This window comes from Oncorhynchus nerka, linkage group LG26 (assembly GCF_034236695.1).
Source record: "Oncorhynchus nerka isolate Pitt River linkage group LG26, Oner_Uvic_2.0, whole genome shotgun sequence".
Classification (NCBI taxonomy): domain Eukaryota; kingdom Metazoa; phylum Chordata; class Actinopteri; order Salmoniformes; family Salmonidae; genus Oncorhynchus; species Oncorhynchus nerka.
This window is the reverse complement of record NC_088421.1, coordinates 24968480-24991801: the sequence shown is the minus strand read 5'-3', so window position 1 is coordinate 24991801 and position 23322 is coordinate 24968480. Positions and strand designations below refer to the sequence as shown.

General features: G+C 40.6%; 1 protein-coding gene and 1 long non-coding RNA gene across 2 annotated transcripts; both read right to left on the bottom strand.

Annotated features, from left to right (window-relative positions):
- Positions 1-3503: 3503 nt before the first annotated feature.
- LOC115110772 (3 beta-hydroxysteroid dehydrogenase type 7-like) lies at positions 3504-12084 on the bottom strand. The gene is made up of 6 exons (XM_029636671.2): positions 11828-12084; positions 7787-7942; positions 5929-6037; positions 5417-5516; positions 4692-4854; positions 3504-4521 (listed from the first exon to the last, which is right to left on the bottom strand). Exons 1-6 carry the CDS (start codon positions 11985-11987, stop codon positions 4109-4111), a joined length of 1101 nt encoding a protein of 366 aa, XP_029492531.1. The 5' UTR covers positions 11988-12084; the 3' UTR covers positions 3504-4108.
- Positions 12085-20441: 8357 nt separating this feature from the next.
- LOC135564680 (uncharacterized) lies at positions 20442-23315 on the bottom strand. Its single transcript, XR_010461206.1, has 2 exons — positions 22680-23315; positions 20442-22021 (listed from the first exon to the last, which is right to left on the bottom strand). It is a non-coding gene; the product is annotated as an uncharacterized LOC135564680 (long non-coding RNA).
- Positions 23316-23322: the final 7 nt, after the last annotated feature.

The following is a 23322-nucleotide window of genomic DNA, read 5'->3' as shown; positions in this document are numbered from 1 at the left end:
TCCCAATCTGGCCATCAAACCATCACGGTTACCTAATAATCCCCAGTTTACAATTGGCTCATTCATCCCCCTCCTCTCTCCTGTAACTATTCCCCAGGTCGTTGCTGCAAATGAGAATGTGTTCTCAGTCAATTTACCTGGTAAAATAATGGATAAATACAATTTTTGCTGTTCTTTGACAAAAATGTCTCTTTCAGTTTGGGGGATTTCTTCTTAATCTGAAGATGATGCATCGTGCTCTGGATTGTATTCTTCCCCATCTTCTTCTTCAGATGCCTGCTCCTCTTCTAAATCATTGTTCTCTTGTTCCTCCTGGACATCTGAAAAAATCAGATCTACGACATGGTGCACACTGAAACGTGCACTCATGGTTCAGCAAAGAGAGAACTGGGGGGACTGTCATCTGCAGCACCTTTATAGCCTCTGACTGCAGTCCCCAGTAGTAAACAATGCTTTCAGGAAAGAGAGAACTGGGGGGACTGTCATCTGCAGCACCTTTATAGCCTCTGACTGCATTCCCCATTAGTAAACAATGCTTTCAGCAAAGAGAGAACTGGGGGGACTGTCATCTGCAGCACCTTTATAGCCTCTGACTGCATTCCCCATTAGTAAACAATGCTTTCAGCAAAGAGAGAACTGGGGGGACTGTCATCTGCAGCACCTTTATAGCCTCTGACTGCATTCCCCATTAGTAAACAATGCTTTCAATAAATGTTTATTTTGTCAGAAATGTGTTTATTTCGTCTGAATTTTTAAAATTTTTGTCTGTAAACTTGAGTCATGTGTGGGGTCGTGGAGGGGAGATGCTGCACACGCACAAGAAAGTTTTAGTTTTGTCTGAGTTCAATCAGTAGCACACATAATCTCCATTTCTCATTGTGTGTATGTGTGTGTTTGTCTTTGGTTTTTGTGGTGTGTAAAATTGTTTTATAACTGCTGGGTCAAAAATGACCTTTAGACAATCTTTGTACCCTGGTGGTGTACAGCTTTCATGGAAATATGAACAAAGGCGATGTTTCACTTTTTCTAATGTTGGGGTTACTCTAGGAAAAGTAATACAATTTAAAAAAAAATATGATTTAAGGGGTTTTCTCTGCTGTTTAACATAGTGGCGGGTCATTTTTGACCCTTAAGACAACACAGGGGCTAAGTCTGCAGTTCTATCCTGGATGGAAAGCTATCTATCCAGAAGGAAAAAAGTGTTCTTCAATGGTAGCTTTTCAAACAGTAGATATACACTGTGGTGTTCCTCAAGGAAGTTCCCTAGGGCCATTTCTCTACTCTATCTTTACTAATGATTTACCTTCAGTAATGAACAAAGCAAGAGTGGTCATGTATGCTGATGAATCTACAATGTATCGCACAGCATGTAATGAGCTAACATGTCCTGAGCAGTGAACTAAGAATGGTGTCTAAGTGTGTTGATAAGAACAAATTGGTGTTGAACGATTCTAAAACTAAATGTATTGTATTTGGTTCAATATATATGCTTGATGATGATCCCCAATTTAATTTGTCAATGAATAGAATGCATGTAGAGCAAGAAAAAAACTAAACTACTAAGCATCATGTTGGACGCAGCTTTATCATGGTCAGAACACATAGATTATATTGTTATTAAGATGGGTAAGGGAATTGCTGTTACAAGAAAATGTTCAGAGTATGTAACATCTAGCACACTGAATCAGGTAATTCAATCCCTGGTCCTATCACACTTAGAGTACTGTCCAGTTATATGGTCATCTGCAGCAAAGAAAGATAACAGCACAAAAACATCCTGTGGCGGACTGCAATAGCATCGAATAGTCCCCGCAATATGCAACTGTTCAGGGAAGTCAGGAACCAATACACACAGTCAGTCAGGAAAGCAAAGGCTAGCTTTTTCAAATATAAATTTGCATCCTGTAGCTCTAACTCCAAAAAGTTTTGGGACAATGTAAAGTCCATGGAGAACAAGAGCACCTCCTCTCAGCTGACTTACCCGAGCCTCCCCAGCTTCTCCTTCACCCAAATCCAGATTGCAGATGTTCTGAAAGAGCTGCAAAACTAGACCATATGACTGGAGAGGAAATAGAGAATATTTCTGAACTTTATCAACTGAATATTAAATGTGTTTCCTGTCAGGTATTGTAATTTGTCTGTACTGTCTACTTGTTTGCATGTTTGTGAAGTCTTGTTCATTGGTGTTGGACCCCAGGAAGATTAGCTAGTGTTACGGCGTTAGCTAATGGGGATCCTAATAAAAAAATCACAAAATAACACAAGTGCACCTTGTGCTGGGGACAATAAAGGCCACTCTAAAATGTGCATTTTTTTTTTACATAACACAATGCCACAGATGTTTCAAGTTTTGAGGGAGTGTGCAATTGGCATGCTGACAACAGAAATATCCACCAGAGCTGTTGCCAGTGAATTGAATGTTAATTTCTCTACCATAAGCCACCTCCAATGTCGTTTTAGAGAATTTGGCAGCGCATCCAACTGGCTCACAACCGTAGACCACGTGTATGGCGTTGTGTGGGCGAGCGGTTTGTTGATGTCAAGGTTGTGAACAGAGTGCACCATGGTAGCGGTGGGGATGGAGCTAATGGAATGGCATCAAACACAAACAATACCATTCCACCAATTCCGCTCCAGTCCTTGCCACAAGCCCATCCTCCCCAATTAAGATGCCCCCAACCTCCTGTGTTCCAAGTATGTCTATTGTTTTCTTAAAGAGGGCTGAACTTCCTGATCGAGTCCTGGTTTCAATTCTCCTCATTAGGAAATTAAACTTAACTTGGCGCTCTTTGATGTGGGTGTCTGTTGTGTTTTCCGACGTGGGAAGCATTTGTACTTACACTCTGCCAAAACAGTACACACCCTTTGAGATAACTTGAAACAGTCGAACAAGGTTTTGTGTCTGGAAGAAGCCTAAATTAGCTAGCACGCTATCCAACTTCTTTGCCGGCTGGTGTGCGACAGTGTAAAAATTGTTTTGACTTTGGATAGCCTATCTCTGGGGCTAGTTAGCGACTGTCAATAAATTACACATTGTAAATGGGACAATATTTTCATGTTACACATCTTTTATAGGCGTCTCATGAAATGCTTACATTTCATTAATGTATAGTTGCTTTGAGACATAGGCCATTTTCTACCAGAGAATAGAATATATGTTTTTTTATTGCCTTCAGTTGCTCTTTAAGTAACGCTACTTCTCAAAATTATAATTTCATCAATAGGCATGAAATATAAAATGAACCTTTTCTCTGTCTGAAGTTTAAAATCTGAATGCACTGGCAAATATTATTTTTAAATATTTTTTAAATTGTTTTTAAATTGTCAGTGCATTCAGATTATAAAATGACCTTAATGTATAGCAGGTGATTCATAAAACTCTAAAATCACATAGAACATATTCAGAGAATATTCTCTGTGTGCATTAATGCATGTTGAAGAGGTAAATACTTATTTTCTGCACTAGTGCTCTTCAACAAAAACAGATCAAGTCTATGTAGTGATGATGTCTTGTGAAAAATGTATTGCATTTTCATGTATGTATTGCAAAATATGTATAGCAATGTATTGTTGGAAATAGACTCAAAACAATTCATGAGCAGCTTTCCTATATCACATATCTATGCCCTTTTATGACTACTATCACATTATATCTACCGCTTTTGTAAGAAGATGAATATTGCTATGTCCGATAAAGCCCCAAACATTTATATTGAATCTCTAATATATTATCTCTTATTTAGGGCTGGGAAGGGTCTCATGTGAATCAGAAGCTCATGGGATGGATAAGTGACCCATTTCAGTGTGGAACATGCATTGTCATCATTTTGCCTGAGGAGCTACAGGCTAGCCACAAGTAATGACAGGTAGGAAGACATAACCATTTTTGAAGAACACGTGTAGGAGGTCATAGCTCAGGGTTTAAGAGTTCAGGGGTCAAGAGTTTGTTTGCATATGTGTAATGATAATACTGCTTATGATGAAGCAAACATAGTGAGAATATAAATCTGAGAAAGTCCTCTCACTCCTCCATCCATCCCAGGTTATGATGTGTGGTGCATCGGTTTAGCCCAGACAAGGTTCCACCAGACCAGCAGATCAGCCCAGATCAGGAGTCCTTGGGGCCAGTGAATGGAAAGGTGTCCACCCATCTCTGTGTGCGGGCCTTGCACTGGTCCCAGTCATAGAGGGGGCGGTACTGGAAGTGGCGCTGGGCCTTGTTTGAACCCACTGTGAAGGAGGTGCTGGCCACAGCGAGTGTGTAGCGGTTGAGTAATGGTGTGTAGCTGCACACAGGCTTCAGCACCCAGCGGAGCAGGTCATTCAGGCACGCCACCAACCACAGCACCAATAGCGGCACATGGACCTGGCGGAAGTTGAACCCAGACAGGAACTGCATGTTGAAATCCTCATAACTCTTGTAGGGTGAGTCGTCATAGCAGAAGTATACTTCCCCTCCAAGCCTTTGGGGGTGCTCTCTCAGGGAGCGAGCAGCCAGCAGATGCATCCAAGCCACATTACCTGAAAAAAAAGAAAACTATGCTGAGAATGTGTATACCACTAGCCTAATCCTCTAGGGCTGTTGAACAAGTTAAGTAGCCACCTTGGTACATAAACCAAGAGCCCAGTAGAAAATCAGCTAAAAGATCTTGTAGGTGTGGCTAGGTATCAGCACGCGTTTCAGGACTCACCTGCATAGACACGACCATGTTCCGTGTCCTTTGGGACGCCTCGAATGATCCAGCCCCCTGTCCTCACACCCATCTGATAGAAGTCCCTCATCAGCTGGTGCTGCTCACCATAGATCCCTGTGGGACGGAGGGAGCATGTGTACAAGCAGGCCCCTTCATTCACCTGGCCAGAGAGAGGAGAGGAAGGATGTGGTAACAGAGCATTAGAAACTGATGGGAGTGGACGAGAAATGAACCGTTTGGAAACCCAGAATCCCAAATATGCAGTTTTAACTCAACATGTTAACAGAAGGGTGGAGTAGACTAACACACAAGGCCACAAGGGAACACTTCAACAGCTTTTTGGCAGAGTAACAGTCGAAAATAATTCTACCATAACTCAGAAATATTATTTTTTTGCACAGAGTAACAGCACAAATATGGCCATTGGGCGAAAAAAATCTTACTTGTATCATAAGCTCCAAACCATTTTTTTGTAATGGATTACTATAGTATATTTGTGTTCTGCGGTACCTTTTGGAGCAGTTCAGTCAAAGAGAGAGAATAAGTATCTGATTATGGTCCATGAAGGGATTCCCTATCTGAATCAGGCTATTAATGAGGGTACCTTTAAAGGCAACTATCCCCCAGATCTTTCAAATGTCCATCAAATAGAAGTGTGTGAGTTGGTCTGTGTGTGTTATTACCACGTCTTTGTATGAGATGTGATGTGTTGATACAAGTACCTTATTGCCATTGGCCTCCAACACCAGTTTCTCTGCCTTGGCCTTGCTCCTGGGGTAGGGCATATCATGATAAACATTGTAGATGGTGTCTTCATCACCTCTGTGCATGAAAGAGAGAGAGGGGAACGGGGGGGGGGTTATTATTTGATGACCTTTGAACAGAATATCACATTCACATGTGGAATGATTCAATATAATAGCCAGATGGATATTGGCAGTTTTCATGATGTTGTTTCTCCTTGCTGGCTGTGCAGGACTCATCCTGTTGTTTCTGTGAATATTTTAGCAAAGTCAGTCATGCATGCAAAGGCTGATAGACATTTTTACAGATACTGTGAGTGCTTTAGCTGATGTGAAAGGAAGAGAATGCCAAACACATCGCAGATAAGGGAAATCTCTACCGTACGGGCCAGACAAAAGACAGATGGAGGAGAGGTAGTGATTTAGTGGAAAGAGGAAAAAAATAACGAAAGCCTAAAGGACAAACAGATATTTGTGAAGTAAAACTCTACCTGATAAAGGGGTCTCCTTTCACATTGGGGCCGACCACCTCCATGCTGCTGGTGTAGACCAGATACTGAATACCATTCTCCACACAGGCATTGATCACATTCACAGTTCCTGTTAGAGAGACAAGGAGAGAGGAAGAGAAACATTCTAGAGGCCAATAACTAGAGGTTATCATTGATTTAATTGCAGAAAGAAAGGGCTAGGGTGTGATGCGGTCAACAGGAAGTGCGTGCAGAACATCTGGACAGAGACGTTGGCAGACAATGAGTACACAAGCACCTGGACGAGCATGTTCTAGGAACTAGCCCGGGATGAAAAGTGTTTTCTCAGAGCTCAACACAAACATCCTAGAAGGATGTGAAACATCTGATATGGGCCAGTAGGAGGCACTCTTTCCTCTGGTCTAAAAAAAAAAATATCCCAATGCCCCAGGGCAGTGATTGACACTGCCCTGTGTAGGGTGGCGTCTTTCGGATGGGACGTTAAACGGGTGTCCTGACTCTCTGAGGTCATTAAAGATCCCATGGCACTTATCGTAAGAGTAGGGGTGTTAACCTCGGTGTCCTGGCTAAATTCCCAATCTGGCCCTCAAACCATCACGGTCACCTTATAATCTCCAGTTTACAATTGGCTCATCCTCTCCCCTGTAACTATTCCCCAGGTCGTTGCTGCAAATGAGAATGTGTTCTCAGTCAACTTACCTGGTAAAATAACGGATAAATAACTAAATATACAGTAATTACACTAACTAATACAAACAACTATTCCTGTGAGGACAATGTCACATTTTCCAAGAGATGAAGAGCAGAAATATGGGACAGATACCCAGATCTAGGACAGTGAGACACACACACACACACACACACACACACAACACAGTAGGCCACCCACCAGACGGGGAATAGATAGAATAACCACAAACTGGAAACAAAGTGTCAGTGTTAAATTGGGCTTATATAATGCTTCAAAGGGCTTGCTATTTTAATATGATGTTGTTAGTTTAATAGAAACCAGATGAATTGCAGTGGATCACAGAGAGCAGCTGATTCCCATCAATAAGTTGAGTTTGTAGGTAATTCAGTTGCATGAAAACCACCTGACAGGCTGGCACTAACCTTATCGTGAGATGTGAAACCTTTTGAGATGAGTCTTTTACAGTCATTTCAATCTCATGACAAGCACACAGAATTTCTATAAACAGAACCTCTCAGAGACACACACACACAATTTCTATAAACAGGACTTCTCAGAGACTCACACACATTTACCCACTACATAAATAAATAATGACCTTATTTGTGTATGTCTATGTTTGCTGACTATAAAACCATTGTTGTAGTTGTCATCCTTCAACAGACTCAAGGGGCAGTTTTAGTTAGAATGTTCAGAGGAAAACATCAGGCACTATAGGAAGGGAGAGGCGACAGGCAAACAGGAAAAACGTGGGTTATACCATGAATCACAATAACTTTAGGGAATACTATTTCATGGGTTTTCATGAGTCTCCATAACAGTTCCTGTTGTGGTTTAATTTACAGTCAAGAGAAGCCAACCACCCCTCCTATGTTTGTCTCGTTCTATCATCCATCATCTCGAAGGCAACCATTTCTCCCTCTTCTCTTTTCCTTTCCCTCAACATATTTTCCATTCCCTTCTTCGTAAATCCTCCTGTGTCTTTAAGGCTTCCACACATCACACCGAATGTGGATCTAGTGTTCGTCTGCCCACCGTTCAGCGCGCTGTGTTTTAGGGACCACCCGCTGTAGACGTCTGACTGATCACATTTTTATGCGATTCTACATGTACAAATTGGTGCATATTCTCAGCCAGTTAATGCTATTGCTGTGTCTGAGGCCTTACCTTGAACATTCACAGCCTGGATGACTGTCTCAGGGACTCTGTGCCAGACATCCACCAGGCTGGCTGTGTGGATGACCAGGTCTGCCCCCTTGGAAACCTCCCGGACACTGGAGTAATCTGTGATGTCCCCCTGTGTCACCACCACCTTTACCCGCTCTGATGGGGGAGAGAGGGAGAAAAGTGTGTGTGTGTGGGGGGGGGGGGTTGTAAGATGTTAGATATAATGTAAAAGAGATTGTTTTCACCTGAATGAAATATCTATAAACTCATCTACAATGCACAATAATACAATTGATCCTAGATTGAGATTGGACAACAAGACATGGACATCATGTACAGAATAATAGCCTAAGAGAAGAATCAGACATATTGTGGTTAAAGGGCCAAGGTACAGTGGGGCAAAAAGGTATTTAGTCAGCCACAAATTGTGCAAGTTCTCCCACTTAAAAATATGAGAGAGGCCTGTAATTTTCATCATAGGTACACTTCAACTATGACAGACGAAATTAGAAAAAAAATCCAGAAAATCACATTGTAGGATTTTTAATGAATTTATTTGCAAATTTTGGTGGAAAATAAGTATTTGGTCACCAACAGACAAGCAAGATTTCTGGCTCTCACAGACCTGTAACTTCTTCTTTAAGAGGCTCCTCTGTCCTCCACTCGTTACCTGTATTAATGGCACCTGTTTGAACTTGTTATCAGTATAAAAGACACCTGTCCACAACCTCAAACAGTCACACTCCAAACTCCACTATGGCCAACACCAAAGAGCTGTCAAAGGACACCAGAAACAAAATTGTAGACCTGCACCAGGCTGGGAAGACTGAATCTGCAATAGGTAAGCAGCTTGGTTTGAAGAAATAAACTGTGGGAGCAATTATTAGGAAATGGAAGACATACAAGACCACTGATAATCTCCCTCGATCTGGGGCTCCACGCAAGATCTCACCCCGTGAAGTCAAAATGATCACAAGAACGGTGAGCAAAAATCCCAGAACCACACGGGGGGACCTAGTGAATGACCTGCAGAGAGCTGGGACCAAAGTAACAAAGCCTACCATCAGTAACACACTACGCCGCCAGGGACTCAAGTCCTGCAGTGCCAGACGTGTCCCCCTGCTTAAGCCAGTACATGTCCAGGCCCGTCTGAAGTTTGCTAGAGAGCATTTGGATGATCCAGAAGAAGATTGGGAGAATGTCATATGGTCAGATGAAACCAAAATATAACTTTTTTGGTATAAACTCAACTCGTTGTGTTTGGAGGACCAAGAATTCTGAGTTGCATCCAAAGAACACCATACCTACTGTGAAGCATGGGGGTGGAAACATCATGCTGTGGGGCTGTTTTTCTGCAAAGGGACCAGGACGACTGATCCGTGTAAAGGAAAGAATGAATGGGGCAATGTATCGTGAGATTTTGAGTGAAAACCTCCTTCCATCAGCAAGGGCATTGAAGATGAAACGTGGCTGGGTCTTTCAGCATGACAATGATCCCAAACACACCGCCCGGGCAACGAAGGAGTGGCTTCATAAGAAGCATATCAAGGTCCTGGAGTGGACTAGCCAGTCTCCAGATCTCAACCCCATAGAAAATCTTTGGAGGGAGTTGAAAGTCCGTGTTTCCCAGCAACAGCCCCAAAACATCACTGCTCTAGAGGAGCTCTGCATGTAGGAATGGGCCAAAATACCAGCAACAGTGTATGAAAACCTTGTGAAGACTTACAGAAAACGTTTGACCTCTGTCATTGCCAACAAAGGGTATATAACAAAGTATTGAGATAAACTTTTGTTATTGACCAAATACTTATTTTCCACCATAATTTGCAAATAAATTCATTAAAAATAATACAATGTGATTTTCTGTTTTTTTCCCCCTCATTTTGTCTGTCATAGTTGAAGTGTACCTATGATGAAAATTACAGGCCTCTCTCATCTTTTTAAGTGGGAGAACTTGCACAATTGGTGGCTGACTAAATACGTTTTTTTGCCCCACTGTACATATGTTGTGTGAGGAGGAACCAAGTCTTTCTATGCATGTTTCCATGGCTATATGAAGTATTCTTTGATTCTTTGACTTGAGTGTTCATTTGTTTCCTCTAAATCAGATCCTACGTTGCCTAGCTACCTAACCAAAGCTGGGTCCACTGAGGAACTCTGTCTCTGTTTCTGGAAAAAATGTAATCTGATTGTTGATACAAAAGACCCAATCACCCCACCACAATTAATGTCTTCTCATACAAGGTCTTTATGTTTATCAGAACACCGGTAGGTGGGTCACAACAAAATCACGTTCTTCACAAATGTGTCTTTTGAGAGCATTTGTCTGTTTGTTCCGACCATGAAGCCAGGATGGGGCTGGAGTCCAAGTAACCACAGGAATGGCCCTGACTCTTAAAAAACACTCTTGCCTTGAAGTCACACTACTGCAGCTGCCTCTTTTAGCTCTGCCTCAGTGGCTTGGTTAAGTAGCAAATCAAATCAAATTGTATTAGTCACATGCACCAAATACAACAGCTCCAGACATAGTAGGAGGTGAATACCACTGGCCTACATAATGAATGGTAAGAAAATCATTTTTTAAATTTTTCCTCAGCCCCTATATCTCCTCTACTTGAAAAGCACATTCTCACCAGGGGATGAATATATATGTTTGGTATTTAAGAGAAAACAAGGTATTCTAATATTACCTGGATGTAGCCTATGGCAATATAGAGGTTAAAGACTAACAATCTAAGCCTATATGGGCGATTTCATTTGTAATCAATGCCATGTATTTAGCTCATCAGTCAAACACATCTATGGAGTGATCTTCTATCACTGAGTTTGGAGGAAGGCTCTGTCCAACAAACCTGTCACTCTGTAAAGAGCGCAACCTTCCCCACATACCGCCCTGCCTTTCTGATTCATATTCCACAAAAACTGAAAAGTCACACAAGGTGACAGGGTGCAGGTGGAGATTCCTGTTATGACAGTGACATGTCACAGGTTAGGGGAAATTACATAGGCCGGCTACAGTGTTCAAGGACAGGAAATGGAATTAGGAGGGGTGTGGGCCATCTGTGTCCATGACCTCATCATGTTATGACATTGTTCATGCAGACAGATGCAGTCAAATCAAATCAAACACATTTATAAAGAGTTTTTTACATCAGCAGATGTCACAAAGTGCTTATATAGAAACCCAGCCTAAAACCCCAAACAGCAAGCAATTCAGATGTAGAAGTGACCTCAGCGGAGTGTAGATATGTGTTGTTTACTATCCTAACATTTCCCTTTCAGTGACATTCGCTAACTCTCATCTCTGTCACACTCTAGTATGTATCTGACTTTCAGCTTTCCCATCTCTCCCTCTCAGTCCATCTACCTACTGCCCACTCTCCACCTCTATCCCATATATGGCTCTGTTTCTGTAGTGAAGACTGACAATGCAATACAATTTTGTACAAAGTTAGTAAATTAAAATGTGCATGTTCTTATGCCTGAGAATATATGAGTAAGAAAGGTGTAAGCCAAAAATAACGGGTGTCAGAAAAGAGTTATGGAATAAAGCTGATATCCAGAATCTATTTGATTGGGTATGTATGTGGGTAAAGGACTGTGATGCTAGTCTAGGTTATCTCACTTTCAGTCATTTCAATGTGCTAAGGTAGATAAAAACCCAAACTCTTTCACTGAGGAGTTGACATCCCACCTCTTCTCAGTGCATAAACCCCTGGACATTCAAGATTAGAAGTCTTGCCCACTTGAGTCTCTATATATCTTGCTAGGAGTAGCTGAGCCCAATAATAATTGTAACCATGAATAAGGGTTAAGAGTAGCTTAACTTTCATGTTTAAAACTCCACCAGTCCCACAACTGCAAATCATTCTGGACATTTATGAACCGTTTTCAACTCAGCAGCCTCGTGTGGTGTATGGTTATGACAATGAAATATGCATAAAACATTATTAGACAAGAAAACTACAAATGGGGTTTGAGCATGTTAGTGAACTGCCAGACATGTACAATTTATGTTTCAATCATATATTTTTGTTTTACCTGTGCTGTGGCCATTTAAACTTGAGTCGATGTGTTTGTCAAAAAGTCGAATTTCCGTTACCGCATCCTCTTTCTCCAAAAGGACCTGTAACAGGTGTTGTCCGAGGAACCCACAGCCCCCAGTGACGAGATAAACCAGGCCCCGTTCTTTCGTCGACATTCTTCACTGTTGCTAGTTGCTACTATCAATAATTGATGTTTGGTTGATTAGTTACTGAGTCGTCCTTGTTGATCTTCTACAACTCCCTCTGCGATCCAAACTTCTAAAAGAGCGGAGATAAACAACGAGAGAGAACAAAATGAAAAAAGTCAGGGAAAGGTAGAGGTGCGTTCAGTCCTCTTAAACGTTTGCTGCGTTGAACAACGGTTTGTACTGAACCCCCAAAAGGTTATTGTACGCTCTTGAATAGACTACCGTTTGGTAGATGTGGGGAGGTGTGGCTGGAAGCAGAGTGACGTGTTTTAAAGGGAAGTGGTCATGCTAACAGTGCTCCCCAACCTGGTCGTTCAGTACAGCACCGTTTCCGTTCAGTTGAACATTCCAGAACGTAAAAACGTACTGAACGCAGCCCTGATCGGTTTGTACACAGCGATCGTAAACTGCTCCGCTTCACTGGACTTAATTGATGACCTTTGATTTAGTGTTTGTTCTATCATCAAAGAAAGGCAAAGATCACTATGCAAAATTACCTCGATTGGTCTTTTCGTTTAAATGTAGCTTACTGTAGATAGGCTATATGCCACCATGATTAGATTAGAGTTTATTAGTCACATGCACGGGGTTGCAGATGTAATTGCAGGGTACAGTGCAATTCTTAAACTCTGAGCTCCGACAGTGCAGGTCAAAGGGAATTGATTGAAACAATACACCAACAAAATATATACACACATTTCCAACTGTAACAGTGATAAATGTCCATTGGGGTGGGGGCAGGATACATGTTTGTTGAGGGGGGAAATGTCCATAGAGGGAGCAAATAGCTGACTAGTGGTGGCTATTCAGCAGCATTATGGTCTGGTGGTAGAAGCTATTGGCCAGTCTGTCAGTTTTTGCCATTATTCTCCTATACTGCTCGCGTCTGAGTGATGGAAGCGGGGAGAACAGGCCGTGGCTCGGGTGGCTGAGGTTCCTGATTATCTTCTTGCCCTTCCTGTGACACCTGTTGTTTTAAGTGTCCTGGAGGGCAGGCAGTGGGCACCCAATGGTGCGTTCGGCTGAGCGTACCACACTCTGTATGTAGCGCCTTACCCTCAGCAGCGGTGGACTTGCCATACCAGGCTGCTGCAGGCTTTCACCCTGAAATTCTACTGTATTCTACACCTCACCCACGCAAGTTCACATTCCACACAAAAAAACTACAGGAAGGCAACATCTATGTGGAGCACTGAATGATTTATTTATTGTGTAGGCTATATGACAGAGGGAATCTGGTTTGGGGATTAGAACAGTCATAATCAGTACGGACCTGCTATGTTCACTAGAAATATATTATTCACTGTCCGCAGTGGCGTGTATTCATGGACGCCAAGGGAAGCCAGGCTTTCCCAAATATTTAACCAATAAAATTAAATCTAAAATAATTTATCTTTCATCTCTGTGTTTTCATAAATTTAAGTCAATTCACAAGTAGCTGAATCTCACCGGAGAAATCTCACCGAGCTTCCCTCGGTCTCAGAACGTGTAGCCCATGTATCTGATGCTGTCTGGACCAAAATACTATTTACATGTTGCCGCCATAGCATTTGATTGATTGATGCCAGCAAGCATTTGGTCTCCCTTGATTAAAATATATATATATATTAAATAATAATAATTAGCCAATCAGCATTGAGCTGAGCTCAACTGTGGGTTGTCCTGGTGCCACAAAACGCCCCCCAAGGGAGGCCAGTTTGGATTTGGCTTCAGACCATTCAAATAACTTCCTAAGCAAAACGTCATTTTCTGGTCTGCTTGTGTTGATGTCCTGCAGTAACTAGCTTGCTAAATCCGCCCTTTCCTAAGCCATGGGTGGAGAAGGGATTTGGACTTTGACTTAATTCTCTGCACAGGCCAATGATTATGACATTGATTCTGATCTGAACCATAAATGAATATGTTGTGCCACTGGCCTGAGACGATTGAAGTTCAATATGTAGCTGAGTAGGCTCACGGTAACTAACTAGCTAGCTAGCTTAGCTGGTTCATTGTTGCCCATGCCAGGTAGTTAGGCTAGCAAGCATTTTAGCTAACTATCCTATAACAACAAAAACTAAAAGTGTCATAGACCGATTTCACAACATGAAAGAGAGGATGGCATTAGCGTTCAACTAGTCTACAAGTAGGGTGAATGAACATGTTATGTTTTACTTGGACAGCCACATGATATTTAACAACATCGATTGAAATCAATTGTTTTTGGTATCTTTAAGTTTGTTTTCAGTCTATTAAACTAAGCATATATAGCCTTGTTGATTTTATGATGTTTGACATGTTTAAGTTGAATTGGTGCTGGAATGGTGGCGGCAGTGCTCCTGTTGACTTTGTGCTGACTTGCGGTAACTCTGTGGTTGTAAATCAATAGATTGTTTATTTAGTAAACTGTCGAAAACATTAACTTGCTTGAGTTAACTGTTTGTTACATGCGATATGTGCATTGTGGACTTCACACAGATGTGGCTCTCTGGTTTTGTGATGAAACAAACAGTATGTGTCATTGAATTTATTCCGCAACTGTGTGACTGTTGTCTTCTAGCTGTAACGGTGGTGTATGAACTAATGGCTATAGAGCAAACAATGCAATTGTCACAACAGGTTGTAATATGTCTTTTTTACTGTCTTGGCTTGGCTTCCTCAATGATTTTAACCACGGAACTCTACTACCTGTCAGTCTGGAGCAATGAAGCAGACAGCCCCAGTGGTCTGAAAAAGTCTTACTTCCTTTCATTCTTTCTCTCTGACTAGACTGGATTGGATATCATGTCAAATGTCAGAAGCCGTATTGTTCTCCTGTTTTAACAACATGGCCATTCATCCAACATCTCTCTGTGTCCAATAATAGCCTTCTTGAACAGCCCTGTAAGTCATGCACACAGCAACATTTGAATGGACACCATTTTGTGAAACAGATATTGTAGTAGCGTAGACCTACATGGAAAGTGACACACACTGTATTGTATTTCCATTCCTTGCAAATTTCCAGTCACATGATTCACAGACAAGTTACCTATAGTCTCAGCTACAGACTGCAAAACATTGTCATTGCCAGGTTAAATGAGAGCATATTACTCACAGCGCTGAATCAGGCAGGATTTACTGGTTAAACAGCCTCGTTATACCCATCCTGAACTTTAAGTTACCATTGACCATTTGCTAAACAGTCTCACTGATTTGGTTGAATGTGGACTATAACTGATTTTGACAATCTAGATCAACTATCAATGAAGAATGCAAATTATTATCTTAAAATGCATGTCACAAAGTGCCCCCAAAAGAACAGACCAAGCTTGTAAGTGTCCTAGGTAGGGAGAACCCTCCAAGCCTCATTGCTTTCATTTTGAAGGCCACTAGATGCTTGAAAACAAAGTGAAACAGATGCAGTTCCAGTAAATCATTTAGCCATTATGTTTGGGTTATGCTCATTCAATGAGGTAGGTCCTAAATTGATGAATGATTAACATTCAATAAATAACTTCTAAAATGTCCTATTTAGGGTTTTACAACTTGGCTTCACCTAGTTTTGTAAATTATTTTACAACATGCAACATGCGTGAGTTCAATCACCCTTAAAGAAGCAGAGTTCATGAAGTTAAAAAATAACTAAACCAGCTCAGAAAATGCATACTTCTTTGCCACATAATGGTCTAAGTGTCTGTTAACCTAGTTCCATACAAGGTCACGTCTTCTTTATTTGTGTTTCCTCCTCCTCTGACACGACACTTTGCAATCCACTTGGCTTCATTTAGAAAGCACCACGTTTTCTCCATCTCTATCGCTCTCACACACACAGTATTACACTCAGTTTTCCGGTGGAACTGACAAACGTACCTTCTGTTGTATCCTCTCTATGCACGAGGGCATTGCAGTTTCCGGCAAGCCTGCAAGTTCCTGTACGACATTGTGTGCGGTCCACTATGCACACTCACCCTGATGACATACAGTATAGTACCACACAGGGTAGGAGAAGACGATATCAAAAGACTACTATGTATTACAAAATCGCTTGACGATCTTATATGGATATTATTCTACTACGGTCTGGAACTTCCCCCCTGAAAGCTAGATTGCAAATGACTAAGAAAACGGAAATCTAATATCCCATAACTCTTTGCAACAATGGGACGGCGCTAGTCCAATTCATGTTTATTTTCGAAAGCTCCCGCATGCAATTATTACGTTGTCATAACAAGTATATTTTCAAACTAGTCTGAACGTGTCTTAACATTCATTGTAAGACAATCTTATCTCTGTGTTCGTAAAATCACCCTGGAGTGCCAGAGTGCGCTCTGGGCGTTAGTCAATTCAGTGTGTTGTCAGATTGTCCGTTTGTATATTCGGAGCGGTCAGAGAGGAGTAGGTTGGTCCGAGCGTTCTGACCTCACAACCGCAGTCAATCACCTAAGCTAACTGGCTATAATTGGCAAGCTACTTATAGACAGAAATGAGAGAACATCAGTCTGACCGTTTTTACTCGCCCTAGCAGAGCTGCTTAGGCCATTTTCATGTTATCTAGAGCGTTAGTGACTAACGGTGCTGCTGACAACAATTGAATTAATTTGTTTTTTAAATTATATTTAAAAAAAATACAGATCAACAATTTACATTCTTACATCATACAAAATAGAACGCAGGTATTAACGAGAAAATACTAAAACAAACAAACCATATTAAAAAACAAAAACAATTCTAGTGCAATTGTAATCACTCTGAAAAAAATCTTATTGTAATGATTTAGGAAAATGTTATTCTTGTATTAGGGTTAATGTTTTAATAAAATAGTTAAATTCAATCAACATTTTTGTTTGTGTATAAAATATTTGGCAACAAGAATTTTAAAAATCACAATAATTTCAATGGTCTTGTTATCATTGCAATAGTAACATATATCTTTCATGTCAAAAACATGGGTTGTGTTCATAATGGTAAATAAGTATTTTGCAAGGTTTTCCCAAAATTCTGACACACATTTACATTCAATGAACAAGTGAGAGATTCTCACCTTCTTTTTCACAGAAAACGCAGATATCATCAATAGCCACACATTTGGATATCATAGAATTACATGGATATATCTTATGTAAAATGTTAAGTGCACTTCCTTAACTTTGTTTGGTATACAGTATTTGTAAGGCCTTAACTACATTTACATTTATGCATTTTTCCAGACAATGTCAGGAATAAGCATGTTCCAGAAAAATGTTCCTCTCTGTGTAAGTTGGTTTTGTGAATGAAGAATTTGTCTTATATATTTATTACAACAAGATTTATCAAGTAATCCCACACCTTCCAATCTGAGTTCTGGATAAACTTTGTGATCATTACCAAAGCTAAGATGAGTTTTCATTAGTGTAGTTAGACCACTGGGAACGGCTTTGATCACAGAAATAAACTCCCTGAAAGGTATTGGAAACTCTTTCAATGTTATAAATTGTTCATATGTGAGAATATTACCCTTGTGGTCGAAAACATGAAGAACAAAGTCAATATTCCTCTCATGCCAGCTGGGGTAGAACAATGACTTATTCCTTTCAGTTATGTCTGAATTATTCAACAAGAGAGCTTTATGTGGGGAAAAATTGTGCAGGAAACAGATGTGCAGGAATCAGATGACAGATGTATTCCTAAATATTTAACACAGACCTTTACAGGAATATTTTCTATTTGTTTATCATCAGAGTCAAATAAACATAAGATTTCACATTTAGAAACATTCAGCATTAATCCTGATGCAATAGAAAATGTAGTTATAGCATTAAGGGCATGGGTGACCTGGTCACCGTTCATCGTTGGTGGAATTAGACCAAGATGCAGCGTGGGGTAGGTTAAGCATATTCTTTAATGATAACCAGAAAAACAAGAAAGAGAGAACCAATGAAACATACAGCCTTGTGGGGCTCAATAGCAACCATACAAGGACAAGATCCCACAACATAGGTGGGAAAAAAAGGCTACCTAAGTATGATTCCCAATCAGAGACAACGATAGACAGCTGCCTCTGATTGGGAACCACACTCGGCCAAACACAAAGAAATACAAAACATAGAATGTCCACCCAAATCACACCCTGACCAAACCAAATAGAGACATAAAAAGGCTCTCTAAGGTCAGGGCGTGACAGTTTGTCTCTTAAAAAAAGAGTAGTATTATCAGCCAGTTGGGAAATTTTGATTTCTTTGTTAAAAATAGTTAAGCCATACAAATTTGCATTATAAGTTCCACAATCAAAAATTGGGCATCCCTGTCGTACACTTCTGTTGATACTGAATCTTTTGGAAGTATTAAGGTTTAGTAACACAGAACTATTTATATCTTTGTAAAACATGAGAATTACTTTGATACAATTTTCACCGAATCCAAAAAGTTTAAGAGACCTAAAGAGAAATTCATGTTCAATTGTGTCAAAGGCTTTACAGAAGTCCAAAAATAAGACAACTGAGTCAATTGCATCTGAATAATCTACAAGGTCCAAGACTAAATGAATGTTAGAGCTTATGTGACGGCCCTTCATAAACCCTGTTTGAGTCTCATTTATAATGGTATCTATTCCTTTTTTAAATCTTTTGGCATAAACCAGAGCATTCAATTTGTAATCAACATTTAATAAAGTAATTGGTCTCCAATTGTCAACGAGAGAAGGGTCTTTATCGGGCTTCGGGAATCAATGAAATAAGGCCCAGTTTCATAGTGGAGACTATTTCCCCACTTTTAATGTAATCTTGAAACTTTAAAAATCGGGTCTTCTAGTAACTCCCAAAACTGTCTATAGAATTCAACTGATAGGCCATCAGGGCCAGGTGATTTCCCTTTTTTCATTGAATTCAGAGCCTCTCTAATTTCTTCAGTTGACACTGGTGAATTGCAAAATGAGTGGAAATCATCCTCAATTACAGGGACATAATTCTGAATGTGGCAAATGTAGCTTTCACAACCATCTTCCTGAAATTGAGAGCTGCAAAGGTTTTCATAAAATGAATTGACAAATTATGATATTGTAATGGGATCTTTGCATAAAACATTGTTAATTCTGAGTGCAGTTACAAATGTTCTTTTGTAGATTATCTTTTCAAGTGCAAAAAAGTAACTAGTGTTTCTTTCCCCCTCTTCAATACATTTTGCTCTTGACCTTACAAAGGCACCCTTTGCCAGATCCGTGTAAAGCTGTTCTAATTCTAGTTGTAAAGACCTGAACACAGACTCCTCTTCTTCAGATAGATTATCTTTCTTTAGAAAACTGTCAAGCTTGCTCATCATCTCCTTTTCTCTATGGTTCTTTAAGTGCATCAGCTCTTTGGCGCATTTAATGACTACCACTCTGACTTTATATTTGAAAAATTCCCATCTACTTCCATGACCCAAGTCTTTTAATGCAACAATATCTTCAGCTAACGATTTGATGTTTTCAATGAGAGTAGTATCTTTAAGAAGTGTGTTGTTTAATTTCCAATATCCTCGAGTACCTTTTGATTTTTTAGTAGCTTGTAAACTCAGGGAAATCAAGTGATGATCAGAAAAGCCAATTGATGATCTACATTTATAACAAATTCCAACAAAAAGGGGGACATTAGGATAAATCTATTCTAGATTTACGTGACATAGTTTTGTCGGTCCAGGTGTAGCCCTTTGCATCCAGATTGAAATAAGGCCAAGCATCCTCAGCGCAGAGACCCTGTATGTGTAGTGATAATATTGCTATTTTGAGGGCTTTGACTCGTTGTAGAAGGAAAACGATCAGCAGATGCATCAGGTGTTTCATTCAAATCCCCTGAAATAATTAGAAAAGCCTCTATTTGATGCTTAGATCCTGTACTTTCCTGGTAAATTGGGTAAAAAGGGTCTTGTTTGGAGAATGTGAGTTATGTCCGTAGCGCTGAGGAAAGATTGACCCAACACAAGCAGTCATATTTTCTAACTCTCGGCTGACATAAACTACAATATGAATAAGCGAATAGCAATTACTATATATAATGAATCACATCACGGGTGAACTAGCCATTGATCGAAAGTAATCCGACGATTAGTTTCAGCGCGCAGCCATGCATTTCTTCCTCACAGAAACCGAAGATAATAAGAGAAGACGAGATGAGTTTGGTCTGTTTGTGTTGAAGGGGTGTGTCATCTACCGTTGTTCACGTCCCACCATTAATTTCCGGAAGTGTGAACTCTTACTCACCTCATTTTGTTATAACATCTTTGGTCAAACAGACGTGAAACCCAGAATGCATTGTATGTCAACAAACATGGCTACACAGCGGGAATTAGCTTAGCTCATCATAATCAGTACAACCTTCAAAAAAGTATTTTACACACATAATATGTGCCCATTACAATCTGTGCAAGAATCGGAATGCATGATTTGTCACCTAGAATTGAAAACATGTGAATAAAACCGTAAATACACAAATAATTGCCACACAAAACATTTTCTGATAGTGATTTATTGATACAAGTGGCGCGTGCCGGCAGTCAACCACGGAACCGCCCACTCTGCGCCATTCAGTGTTTTTTATGTATGTAGCTAGTGAGCTAAGCTGTAGCATTAACAATGTCTTTCAAAAGGAGACAACTCACAAATGTGGAAATTCTGACAAGGACAGTGAGGAGCTGCCCCCCAACCTTGTAGCCATTGAGAACCCTGAATCTGAATTTCCCTTGTCCACTGACGAAGTACCAGGTCCCTTTGAAGATGCTGGTGGTGATGGAGGCAGACCGACAGTGGATGAAGTACAGGAGTTCTGTGGTAGCTGGATGGCCACCAGTCATTTCACCCCTCCTGGCCCTGCTGTTTGCTTTGACGAGTCCCAGTCTGGAGTGCAACGCCCCTTGCCATTTCCAACTGAGGCAGAGTGCTTCAAGTTGTTTCTGACAGAGGAGCTGGTGGGAGACATAGTTGAGGAGACCAATCGCTATGCCTTAGAGCTACAGGAGAAGAGAGAGCCAGGAGTGAGGGGGAAACTCGCTAAATGGGTGACAACCACAATTAGTGAAATGTATACCTTCCTGGTGACAGTCCTTCTCATGGGAATAGTAAAGAAGAACTCCCTAAGAGAATACTGGAGCACAGATCTTATGTTTGCAACTCCCTCCTTTGCCACCCTCTTTTCCCAAGACCGCTTCCTAGTTCTGCTGCGATGCCTTCATTTCGTCAACAATGCTACTGCCATCCTAAGTGACCCATTGTACAAAATAAGAAATGTTCTTATCAGCCTGACATCAGCATTTGGTCAGGTCTTTGTGCCATACAAGGACCTATGCATTGATGAGTCCCTGATGTTATGGAAAGGTAGGCTGGCGTTCCGTCAATATATTCCCTCCAAAAGGCACAGATTTGGAGTCAATTTCTTTGTCATGTGCGACGTGAAGACAGGATTTGTCCAGGATATTATAGTTTACACAGGGTCCACCACTGACATCAAACATTATGAGAGGCTTGGGGTGTCAGGGTCCGTGGTGATGACCATGCTGGCTCCTCATCTCGGCAAGGGACACACTTTGTACGTGGACGATTGGTACAGCAGTCCCACACTCTTCCATCATCTGCTCTCCAACAGCACAGGGGCCTGTGGCACAGTCAGGTCGAACAGGAAGTATTGTATTTCACCATGCTTTGAGGAGTATCACATGCTCAAGCATTATTGAGCACATTTGCAGCAATAAGTGACTGACTGACCTGACAGGTGACTTGACAGGTGACCTGCCATGATACTATGCCTTAGAGATGGGGGTGGAAATGCAGTTGTTGTTCAGTCACTGCATGGATATTAAATATGGGTTATGCATATTCAGTTTTTTGTCCTCTAGTAAAACAAGTTGTTGAACCAACTACCAATACTGCAATAAAATAGATGACTATTACATATTGGCATATGTGTTTTCTTGCTGTGTTTTCATCCAGTAAAACTGTTAAGGAGTGTACGTTAGCATACAAAAGCTGTCCTAATTCTTCAGCTCCAAAGATGTCCTGCTCCAGTTATGATATTGACAAATAATGTTTGTGGTTTCTGAAAGTACAGAAAGTACAGAATAAAGAGGAATTATTCATTAGAATACAATATAAGGATATAGCAATAAAACAATACTACAAATAATTAACATAATAAACACTGCTATAAAAAATAGTTTATTGCATTGACAAAATCACAGATTTGAGTTATAACAGTAAGAAACTAACTTTTGAGCTCCACAAGGGGACAAGGCAGGGCAGAACAGAGCTATGCTGAATAGACCAAATAAACAAACGCAAGTAATTAAAGGACAAATTATTATTTACAATGATGGCCTACACCGGCCAAACTCCGACAACGCTGGGCCAATTGTGCGCTGCACTATGGGACTCCCAATCACAGCCAGTTGTGATACAGCCTGGATTTGAACCAGGGTGTCTGTAGTGCCATAGACCGCTGCGCCACTTGGGAGTCATAAGGCCAGGGTAGCTTCAGAATACAACACAAGCTAATAGTTCTCTGACGCAACTAGCATTGTTTTACAGAGCTAATAGAATAATGTAGCTACGTAAGCATGATTGACTATAACACCATAAAGATGTGTAACGTTACCTCGCGTGTCCGCAGTTATAAGGAATATATTATGATCCATACATACAGTGAGCTACAGCAGAAACGGCATACGGAAACTATTATAACGTAATAAGGCACTTACTTTGATAGAAACGCAGCCTGGATTTTAACCAGGGAGCCTATAGTGACGCCTCTAGCACTGATGTGCTGTGCCTTTGACCGCTGCACCACTTGAGAGTCATAAGGCCATGTAGCTTCAAAATACAACACAAAAGATAATACTTATCTGACGCAGTTAGCATTGTTTTACAGAGCTAATAGAAGAATGTGGCTACACAAGCACGATTGACTATAACACCATAAAGGTTATAAAATGAGTAACGTTACCTCACGTGTCAGCGGTGATAAAGAATATACACAAATATATTATGCTCCATACATACAGTACGCTACAATAGAAATGTGGAATGAAAATGTGAACACGTGTGCAGATCCTGTTCTGACAGGAGATGAGCAAATGTCTGTGCTTGGGGAATTTTGTCAGTGTCAGAAATGTCCCAAAAATGTAATTGTCCGCAAAAGTAAAAATGACTATTTTTATGTCAATGAATGAGGAGGCGGAACACACCTAAATTCAAACTGTTTTTAGAAAATAAAACTTGTTAGAAAATCATTTGAAATTGAAGTTTAAACAACCTATACATATAAACAGGCTGCGTGCTTTAATTTGAGGGCAGCGCGGATAAAATGTACTCTTACCGTTAGAGATATTTGGAACTCACGCA